We start from the raw sequence: 11,735 nt of genomic DNA on the forward strand, positions 1-11,735 counted from the left end.
GTATAAACTCAGAAAGTAAAAGTAAGTTTGTATTTATTCCTTAAATACATGTACAAACAATCTCTGGTATCTCAAATAGTGTCTACGTTTTGCTGGAAAAGAAGGGTTGCAAAAATACAGAAAAGATGATGAGGCAAAGTATAAGTATAACCATTTTTCTGTCAACTCGCCAAATTATGAAAATAAATTTGCCCAATTGACACCAGTGTACCCGGTTATTATATTAATTTGCATAATTATATAATTGTCTATAGTTCAGTTAAAAGTCAATACATTACAAACGACTGAAAACATTTTTTCAAATATACATATTTGTAGTGTAGCCTCCCTGTGCAATCAAATTCACCGATGGTAATCAACAATAACCCCCCCCCCCCCAAAAAAAAACTGCTTTTGTTGCAATGATGCATGTACATTTTTTGTGAAAGGTGACATAAGGCTCAAAGGATTTATCTTCAATTGTTTTATGAAGAACAATCCAATTCTTGACACTAAGCTTGGTTGTTTAAGCTGATAAATCTCTCTATGAATATTACAGTTTAGTAATCTATATGTATACCAATACATAGTTACCTAAAAAAAATACACTGGAGTAGGTCACATGACCAAGAATAATTTTAAAAACAAAATGTGATGGTTTTTATGGGGCTATTGATGCAGACGCTGATTGGCTGAATGCTTCGTAGATATTAGCAGCAAAGTCTTTCACTGGCTGTAGCAGCAAGAGTTCCTGAAAAAAAAAAAATGTTCTGAAGTGATTCATGGTTATGGGATTTAAATTAAAATATTGTAAAATACGCTGCTGAAAGAAATTTTTGGGTGTTTTGTATGGAATTTATTTTCACTGATTTTTGATGAGTTGAATGTAAAATATAGAAAAAAAAGGTATATTCGCTGGATTTTATTTTCACTGAATCATCCCTTCAACAAAAATAAAGTATTTTACAGTACATGATTATTACATATGATCTGTAAATGTTTTATCATGTTCATGATATTATTGAACACCAAGCTATACGTCTGTCTGCAAGACTCAAAATTGAGACAGGCCATGAAGGCTAGTAGATGCCCCAGCTAGTGCTCTTAAAAACAGACATTTCAGTCACAATGACAGTTTTAAAATTTTTATCATGACATTTTTTGATCATGAAATTTATTGTGTGTGTTCTGAACACTAAAAGTTCAAGCCCAGCTGTGCTTGTTTACAATGCACTGGTTAATATTCAACATGTTAAATGTAACGAATCTCATGGTTGGTCAAGACTATGTAACACATCTTGTATTTACCGGTAGTCAAAAATCATAGATGGCGCCCTCTGTGACATATGTATGTTATACTATTTGTTTTTCACCAGAAGTACAAATATTACTAATGATTTACTGTTTGAGGTGCAAACAATATTATTTGTTTGCTGGAATTTTATGCATACTAACTCATACTGTGGTTTATTAATGCTAATTATTTTACGTGAGAAAAAAAGGTTTTATTAAGTTGTTGACGCCAACAGTATCCTTACCTGTACAAAATGGTTTGGTGTGTCACTGCATATGGAATGTATCTGTCCATTCATCACTGGAATTATTTTAGCTAACGGTATATTCAAGTATTGGAGGCTGAATAGAGAAAAAAGATGCATTTATCTTTTTCATTCTATGAATATTTGAAGGATTGTGGTCTTTGTGCTATGCATATGCAAGATTTATCTTACAATTCAATGCACTCTCACAGTGGCAAACATGGATGTGAATATTGATCAGAACACAACATGCACTGAATACAGACTTTGGCATCCTAGAGACTTTTGCTGCTTTCCAAGTTAAAACTTAGTAGTCTGACCTCGTCTTTTGAAAATAGCCTGGAAGCTAAATATGACTTGAACGCATTAGCGTCAGTGATTAGGTAAAATTGTATGGATTGGGAGAGTGATAGCTCTTCTAGGTCATGATTTGGGTGAGTGATAGGTGAGTGGTGTGATCACTGTTTTTAGAATGTAAGATCTGGGTAGTGTCTCATTTTTTGTATCTATTAATCTGCATAACAATTGAGCATGCACAGCGTGATGACCACTGCCCTCACAGTCTAAAGTATGTCAATCAAGATACTGCAAATGCAAAAGTGGGTGTTAATTAAAATTAGTTCTCAGTGTAATTTAATATGATCTTATTGTTGACATGATCTATATCCACTATGAGCACATGGAAAAAACACCCCATTTTGAAAACTTTGCTTTTACAACCCAGTAAACAAGTCTATGATTGGCTGGCTAGTTAGCTGTCAAGCATGGGTAACCAATCAGGAATGATCTTCTTTCTAGCCATTTTCTGCTTATTGCTTTTTCTACACAGATATGACATGTGACTTATAACTCGTATTTTAATCAAAACACTAACTTATTTTCATTTGTTACATCCACTGGATTATAAAACTGTTGAATGTTGTCTTCAAGTCGGTTAAACCCAGTTTTCAAGCACAGGTTGATAATATTGGAACAATCATCACTAGAAATGAGAAAAAAATATTGTAAAATCAACTGCGTATCAAATAATTTGTGCTGAAAATAGATTTCTGTAAAATAATATAACATAATACACACTTTACAAATATATGTAAGGACACTAGCAAATACAATCAAGATGAACACAAATATATTTTTTCATTACCAGACTTTCTCTCCCAAATTTGTCTGCATTTTGTTCTTATATTCTTCAATATTTGTAAAGAAATGAACTCTAATTTTGGAGCCAACAGACAAAATTTTGGCTTTTTTTCCCGCAATTTTCTGAAGGAAAGGTAGGACTATAAATGGGACTACCGGTATTGTGTGAATTTGTGATGACAAGAGGGAACTGGTGGTGAAAAGATCATAGGCTGAAATTGCAAGATAGAATCTGCATCACATATCACGACAGTCATATCCACATCTTATAAATGATTGGTTATAGCCATCAACATTTCTGTTTCAGTGTGAGGGAAATTTGAGCATGTGATAGATGTTTAGTGATAGAGAAATTTCTGTATCGTCAAGGAAACACACCTTTCTAACATATCCTTTGTTTCTATCATTAACTGGTGAATGATTCCATTTTCTTGCATCACAGTGGCCTCACTGGGTAACATATATTTACAAAGACTGTGTGCACTATCTATATAAAATAAATTACAATTAAAATCCATAAATCTACAGCAATGCAACAGATTCATAAATACAAAAAGACTAAAAAGAATATGACCAATATAGATTATATTGTATATTTAATGGTCATCGTCATTGGCAACTGTTAATTTCTTTTTCAAATTTATGCACACCTGTTGCTATATGTCTGCCCAATAATGCATAGCTACAATGCTAGTAATATCCTATCCTATTCAACTATTGACTTGATTTGATTGGTTGAAGGAAATTACCATTTATGTCTAGGTACATTGCTAGTAATATCTCATCACATTCAGTGGAGAAATGTCTAGTGAGTGAACACTGCATAGATTATAGGCATTACTGTAATGTATAGTTAGTGGAATGCTAAAGATTCTAGGCATTATAGTAGCAGGAGTCAGTAGAGTAGCATATAGTGAGTGGAACACTGCATAAAATCTAGAATAGTCAATCATTAACTGCAACTGAGAAGTATATACCATATTTGCTCTATTAAAATCACACATCTAATAGAAGCGCAGGCAAAGCCAAAATACTGTTTTGTTTTTTGTTTGGAAAACACCACTCACAAAATTAACAAGAAATTATAGCATAATTAACATAGTATTTACATAAGCGCACAAGTTTCTAATAGAGAAATTATCACATAATATTTGTCTCACTACGTAAATTCAGTAAAGCACTTTTATTTTGAGAGAGATAAATGTATCCACACCACCTCAGGGCATATCTCATCAGCAAAGAAAATCACAGAAGTCATAGTGACTTCCAGAAAATGCAGTTGCTGTGAAAAAGTCAAGAGATCACAAACATATAGACTTTTTAATATTTTACAATGAACAAGAAGTTAGAAAGTATTATAATTTTTTTGTTGTTTAAAAAAACACATTGATATCTACTTACCAAACTGCTCAGTTTTCTCTGTTTCAATAAGACTACGTACTTTATTTATCATTGCTGTAACTTCGTGAGTTGATATACAGTGCTTCAATGATACACTGAAAACACAAAATAGAAAAGTTACAAAAGCAGGCAATACAGTTGGTGTATTGCGTAAATATTCGACAATCTACACAACAAGTTTTGTAAAATGCAATATGGTTACCATTTGAAAAACGAAAATGCTATCATACTGCAACACAGATTATTCTGCAACACAGTCATTTGCACGCGACCCCATTTTTCTAGTCTCTTTATTGTGATTAGACATGCCAAGTTGACAGACAGCGGATTAAAAGTCCAAATTGTGTGCGACAACATCAATGAACTTCAGGACGAAGCTGCAAGGATTTTTATTATTTCTGGTTTATTTGTCACATTATAAGCAATAAATTATTTTTGTTTTACTTCTAATGTTGCATATTGTTCATTTATTTCCGTTGCACATTTTCATTCATCCATTCTATTCTCTGCAGCAGTTTGATCTGCGTGTTGTCAATTTTCGCGAATTTTTTGTGTTTTTTTCGCAGGGAGTTTTCAGGCATACGCCGACCCTTATTTGTTGGCAATTGTCAATGTTAAGGACCCTGGGCGCTTACCTGGACAACTACGGTATATCCAATATAAAGATTTTTAAAATTTGTATGTGTTAACAGATCATCAAGTTTAAATAAAGTTTATTATTATACATTTGTCACCGTAACGCTACAGCGTGTCAAAATTTTGCGGTATATTACGGGGTATTTTCATACTACCATATTAGGAAATGCGACTTCTCAATATGGAATGATTATGCGCGTAAGGGTCCTCTAATAGTAAAAACAAACATGGCTGCCACCAGGGTTTGACCGGACTCCACACAAAAAAGTTCGCTGATTCTGTTCTAAACACTTTGGATTTCAGCATTCCCATGATGTATCTTTGGAAGGAAAAGATGTATAATAAAAAGGTTATTACGAGGATACTTCAAAGTATGCACTCAGACAGTACATCACTGTCGTTGTGTGTCGGTCGATAATCCTGCTGTACTGTCTTCATGCATACTTTGAGGTATCCTCATAATAACTTCATATTATTATTATTATTATTAATACTTGCAATTCAGATACCATTCAATATTGAAGGTTATTCTGTGTATTCTATGTTGGTAATGTTACAAACACAAGTTATTATATCAGCTACTTACCATGTCAACACCGCTTCTACAGCTGATCTCACACTGGTGATGAAATCTTTAAGACCTTTAAATCATAAAAATAAATGCATATAGTGTGTAATAGCAAAAATGTTTTTGAACAATTATTTTTTTCAAAAATGATCTCATGTTTTTCTTTTTTTTCTCTTGTAGAAAGGACGAATGACAACTATATTTTCTAATAAACAATAATTAAATTATTTTTTATTTACTGAGTTCAATTGGAAAATGCTGCAGTACTTTCATCTGTAACTTTGTTACGTATTAAAACATATTTATCATTTCTGCCATAGAGGGTATACTTTTATTGAATTTAATTGCAAATTGGGGGTTGGTGTTAAGGTTGGTGTATGACTTAGCCGACACATGCAATCACCAAATCATAATATTTGTATACTGTGGTGGGCCTCTGAAAAAATAAATAAATGAACTAACATGTTGACTTGCATGATTAATTATACATGAGCTTACCTTGCTCTAATAAATATTGAATGGTTGCCAGGTAACGCTGTTGTATTTCTGGTGGTAGCTTCTGGTCTGTTGACTGAAACTGTATAGAAAGGAAAGCTATTGTAACAGACACTATCAGTTTCTAACAGTACTCATATTTAAAACAAAAAGTACAACACTCAAATAATTTCCACAATAATATTGATGGTTAGTTAGAAATGAAATGAATGTAAAACTGATGATTTTCAACCCAAAGTATTATTGTTTTATTGCACAGTTAGTAGTGAGCACGGTTTCCAGTTAATCACAGCGAATTTCAATGCCCAAACATTATAAATACTTCTGTTGCAATTCTAGTTCTTGAATCGAATGACAAGGTGGTGATGCAACTCAAATAATGTCACAAATACTCCTAATGAGGTGGTATTGATGTATCTCAAACAAAGGTCGATGACAAAACGATGTCACTGGCTAGGAATACTGTGGAATACTTTATTTTCGCTGGAATTAATTTTCGCTGAAAAGGCTTTTTGGGCGTTTTGTGTGAAATTTATTTTCACTGATTTTTGATGAGTTTAATGTGAAATATAGGAAAAAAGTATATTCGCTGGATTTTATTTTCACGGAAACATCCCTTCAGCGAAAATAGCGAAAATAAATTTCAAGCGAAAATAAGTATTCTACAGTGCCTTAGATGAATTAACAGCAGTCAAATAATACCCGGTACATACAAAGCCATGGTGTGCTTCCTTGAAAAATCATTGTAACCAGAGTAATGTTGTATTATAGTAATTACCAGCATAACACAAAGTTTATAGTACAGCAGACATCCAGGGTATTCACACTAATGTTAATCAAGTCTTTCTACTGTAATCATGCATGTTATGTGATGTTATTTTATTGAAGAATACCTACCATGTCTTGTGAGCTCATGCCATCTAGATACATGTATCCACCGATGATATTTAATTGTATTCTCAGTAAAACTACTAGCATACAGCTGCTGTACACAGCTACAATGGTTCTTGTGAAACCTACAAAAATAGCATAATTAATAGTGCAGCGCCCTCTTGTGGTGGGTATAGCGCCCTCATACTGCTATTTTGAACATATTAATTTTAAATGTTTTTGAGTTAATATATTCATCTACTAATGAAATTTGGAGTTTAATTGTGCAGAAATTATATCAATGTCAAAGCGTTAAAGATGCATTCATGTACATCTCAATCAGTGTTCAGTTTCTAATCCAGAATAATAAATTATTACAGGGGTCCAATAACAAAAAACAAAATTCAAGCATTGACTTTGATGCCAATCAAGACCTTGATGAGTGGCATTACTTGTAGTTACCATACATCTATGAGGCAGCTAACAGTAGTTAACAGTCTGTTTAAAATCTCAGTTGTAGCACATTTACTAGTACAGAAAACAGCCAAGTGCAATTGCAGAACACTCAATAGAACATTTGATACAGTTACTGTAAAATGACTAATTTTCACTGGGTTTAAATTTCACTGATTTACCATTTCAGGCATATTCAGTGGGTTTTAAATTCACGGTTTCGTCATTTAGATAATGTGTTCTATGCTAAATTTTACATATTTACTGTGTTTTAATTTAGCGCATTTTTCCAGTCAGCGAAATAAGCTAAATTAAAACCCAGTGAATAATTACCCCCTTTACAGTAATTGTTTGAACCTAATTCCGATGGGTAATACATGATACATGGAGGGGGTGGGTGCTTCGAGACTAAATATAACAATTTTGCAAAATTGGGGGGGGGGGGGTGATCAAACATGTACACCACCACAGTTTAACATGGTACAAAAGCTACCTCTATAATTTCAATTATGTTCAAGTTCACATGCACTTAAGTCCACACCCCTTGAATCATTCTATTTTAGTTGATAGACGGGTGATATATGTGGGATATATTAATGATACATGGAAGACAAATAATACGTATAGACTTACTGATAATCTTCAATTCCTCCCAAATTTCCACTCTGTTTGTGGGTCTGAGAAAAGAAATTATCAAGTTACAATATATTGCAGTAATCAGTAAAATCCAAGCACAACAACTGCTAGCTCTGAGTACAGTCCTGTAAGGTTGGTCTCCTTTCGCTGATTATTCGACCCCCAACGATCCTGAGAAGTCGTATAAACACCCGGCTACAAATTTATGGCAGCAAGCTTTTCATGTCGTTTTCATGATTGTAATCAGCCAAAACGTAGATCGATCAATCAAAAGGATCATAAATACCCTTCTTATGGCCAAAAAAATTAACCTACAGCACTGGAACGATGATGAAACCTAGTTTTAGGCAACAAAACATTGTTTTGTTTATACAATGTAAATACACCAAAAACAAGATATATATTTTCTGTTGACATTGTGAAATGTTGATAATCAGGGCTGAACAACTGCTATAAACTGCTTTAATTACACACGAGACAAATCTTTGCAAATTTGTAAAGCAAAAATAATTTGTAAATGTTCTATGCTGCTGAGAAGTGCACTTCTGCACCGAGTATTTGTATGAGCTCTGCGCAAACTGCTGGGGAATGGTGGTCGAAGAAACGACTGACGTTGAGGAAACGAACTATGAGACAATCCTGACACTCAAATTTCAATTGGCCATGTAAGAATAATCTTGATATCTTGTTCACGAGAGTCAACAACTAGCCCAAAGTACAGTTTTTTGAGAGTTTTCAATAATTTTTTTTACCTGATGTGGTTGCCAGGCAATGAAAATACCTAGATGTTCGCCCACAAGATTACACAGAAAAATACTTACTTGTTTTTCAACTGAGCTGTCAAATTTTCTGAATCTAATAACTGCATTAAAATTTCTTTCAAATTTGGAATCATTGAGAGTACTGGGAGGGAAATAGAAAAACAGTTAGTTTTAATAAACAATAAACAAAGAATTCTCGCTCTTTTTATATGTGCACCTTGAAAAATACTGCAAAAAAGCTGGGAAAATGCTCTATATTGTGGGGAGATGAATATAATTTTTGTCTTGCGTGATTTCATTGAAAAATGTCACATGTCTCTGAGCCTTTACCTCATTCACCCTCACCTACCTGTCATGTTGCAGGTTCTTTGGTTGCTGTCAAAATGATGTTGTCTTCTCGTCAAAGACAAATATTCGACTGCTTCTTGTTCGCGGAGTTCATTCAATTTCCAACTGGCATATTTACCCAATAGTACAGCACCTGACAAAATAAATACATTTATTTTACACCTGACGCTGAAAACAATAGAATTTACCCGCCCATAAAATGCTGTAAGAATGTCTTTTAAGTGTTACAGACACGTCTTCCTTCCTTCAAACACTTCCCTTTGTTTACTTCAGATGCAGCATAACGAAAATAAGAACTCATTGAATACAAAAGTTCGTACAGAACAAAATGTTCTTTGTTGCTATTTTTGATTACACGTTAGTCGATACGAACACCACACTGCTTTCACACATACTTTGGCTATGAGGTTATTACGAGGATACTGCAAAGTATGCACAAAGACAGTACAGTGAGAATATCGATCGGTGCGCAGAGGTCTGAGTGCATACTGTGCAGTATCCTCGTAATAAATTTATTATTACACAGCTTTCCCTCCCAGGAATACATGGGAATGCCAAAATCCAAAACATTTTTAACAGATTTAGCGAACTTCTTTGTGTATCAAGCCATGGTAGCCATGTTTGTTTTTTATTATTAGAGGAGGCTTATGCGCATAATCATTCCATATTTGGAATTTGCATTTGTCTATATGGTAGGTTGAAAATACCTCGTAAAATACCGCAAAATTACGTCACGCTGTAACTTATGACGTTACGGTGACACAGTGAGTTACAAACAAACCAACTTGAAAGTCAATAATCATAGCCACTGTACCATGATGCCAGCTTGACAGAGCAGTGGAATACATTTGTTGTATTTAACTGTGAACAATGTTATCATCAAATTCAATGTGGGTCCCATGCAATGTATATAACGCATGTTAAATACAATTATTTGTTATAATAATAATTTAAAAACATGCTGCAAGACCACCAACCCACAACACATAATAATAGCATAGACATATTTACCTCCAATTACAGCTCCAGTCACAAATAATTTTGTCCGATGTCTGTGCCAGAATCTTCTGATCCATCCAAACATTGTTATTGTTACGTATGTTTTTCACACAATAGAACAATAGTTTTTTTGCATTGTTCATAAATAAAACAATAGGTATTTATGCATAAATGTAGTTGAACAGCCAATAGAAAATCTGCAAAGAGATATGCATAAGAAAGTTTTTTAAGAAAGTGAAATATTTACTGTATTTTTAAGTTTTTAAAGTTTTATTAATTTTAAGGTCTTACTATGTCAAATTGTTGGAAATATTTAATTATTCCTGGGAGTGGAATTCACTCAAGTTTAATTAATGCCGACTGCAATAAATCGAAATGGACGTAAATCTTTGTCATTCCAGATGCATTTAAATACTATTCATTTTTGTTGCAAGACTGGACTGGACACAATCTTATTGTATTTTGTCATTTTTTTTCAATTAAAATAACATCATATCATATTTTTGGTAGTCGCTAAAATCTTTATGAATAATGATGTTTGGCATTGGCACACAAGGGAACTCATGAACTGCTTTAGAAACATTGTACCATTTAGAAAATATTGACCTTGAATTTGGATGACCTCCTCAGCATACAGAGGACCATGCTCTGTTGCACACTAGCTGATTCATAATATATTACATTAAGTTATATATACATAACAGCAAATCTACATTACCGGGTTTATAATAAAACTGTTTAATTTATTATTTATTCATATTTTAATAATTTGTACATGCAATATTCTAAAGTAGTTTGAGATATCCATTTATTATCAAGAGATATTCACAATTAACTTAAGAACCATAGAGCTAAAAAAAGGAATATTTTATTTTAGCTCCATGCTAGATGTCAATCTTCGAGAAGACCCAAATATAACATTTATTTCAGGAATATACTACTATAAATATTCGGAGTGGGGTCTTATATTACTGACACCATGAATACACAGACTCATTTGCTAACAGTCATATACATAGAGCCATGATATACCGGTATACAAGTACAGATCAACAAGCGATCATCAGTAGAACCACAGGTAGACAATAACCGTTGTCCATATCAAATTTCGAATGGCTCTGTGCTCGGATACCACGATCACTACGCAACGGACGAAATAACCCTACCGGCAATAGAACACGGACTGGAAAACACACAAATCAAGCAGCGTCACACTCACACTCACAGGCCACGGTACTGCAACTTGCAAGGAAGGTTTTCAAAACGGTATGGGTAGTGCACAGTTTGTCGATGCCACGGCAACTACAATTGCTGAAATACCTTGAATTAATACTCATCAATTCAAATAATCGCAATATTTACCTGATTTTGTCGATCTAGCCTCGTGGTTTTAATATAAACAGGTCTCCTCTGCATCATCGTACACGGTACTGACCTTTGCCCTAAATGAAAGTTCACTGACCCCTCCCACAAATAAATCGTTTGTTTGTAACTTGATTCCACAGACGTAATTCCTGATAGTAATAATAATAATTTTAATAATAATTTTATTAACACTTACACATTCCCCGGAGGGATTGGCAATGGTTACAAAAGTTTAAGAAGGAATAAAAGGTTACAAAACAGTAAATAGAAAAAAAAAAAAAAAAAAAAAAAGCTAAGCTAATACATTACAGATAATAGCAAGTATAAAATTATGATAGTAATGAATCTCTGCGTCTACACAGTGATTCAGATATCTGGCAGTGATTTCAACAGACGCTAATAATGTGTACCATTACGTGGATCTAAAAATAGTTTTTATAATTCCGTATGTATATACGTAGGCTATCAAAGCTGGGGCATGTTTATTTTTTCGCGTCGGTTCTCACGCCCTCCTGCGACGGCTGCTAACTACACTGTCTTTTGTCC

At 33.7% G+C, this 11,735-nt stretch overlaps 1 protein-coding gene across 1 annotated transcript; it reads right to left on the reverse strand.

Annotated features, from left to right (window-relative positions):
• Positions 1 to 493: 493 nt before the first annotated feature.
• Positions 494 to 11,271, reverse strand: LOC100368197 (peroxisomal biogenesis factor 3-like). Its single transcript, XM_085493084.1, has 13 exons — positions 11,187 to 11,271; positions 9,837 to 10,021; positions 8,827 to 8,958; positions 8,538 to 8,619; positions 7,714 to 7,757; positions 6,655 to 6,773; positions 5,761 to 5,839; positions 5,281 to 5,335; positions 4,059 to 4,153; positions 3,036 to 3,144; positions 2,392 to 2,499; positions 1,518 to 1,614; positions 494 to 730 (listed from the first exon to the last, which is right to left on the reverse strand). Exons 2-13 carry the CDS (start codon positions 9,907 to 9,909, stop codon positions 641 to 643), a joined length of 1,083 nt encoding a protein of 360 aa, XP_085349210.1. The 5' UTR covers positions 9,910 to 10,021; positions 11,187 to 11,271; the 3' UTR covers positions 494 to 640.
• Positions 11,272 to 11,735: the final 464 nt, after the last annotated feature.

This window comes from Saccoglossus kowalevskii, chromosome 18 (genome assembly GCF_978046115.1).
Source record: "Saccoglossus kowalevskii chromosome 18, keSacKowa6.1, whole genome shotgun sequence".
NCBI classification, from domain to species: Eukaryota; Metazoa; Hemichordata; class Enteropneusta; family Harrimaniidae; genus Saccoglossus; species Saccoglossus kowalevskii.

What these genes read in the sequence shown, in the direction of transcription:
- LOC100368197 (XM_085493084.1), bottom strand. Translation starts at nt 9,909, where the DNA reads ATGTTTGGATGGATCAGAAGATTCTGGCACAGACATCGGACAAAATTA. An exon ending in ACAAAGGATATGTTAGAAAG is followed by an intron (nt 2,500 to 3,035) that starts GTGTGTTTCCTT and finishes TCTCATTTCTAG; the next exon opens with TGATGATTGTTCCAATATTA. An exon ending in CACCAAACCATTTTGTACAG is followed by an intron (nt 731 to 1,517) that starts GTAAGGATACTG and finishes TTTTTTTTTCAG; the next exon opens with GAACTCTTGCTGCTACAGCC.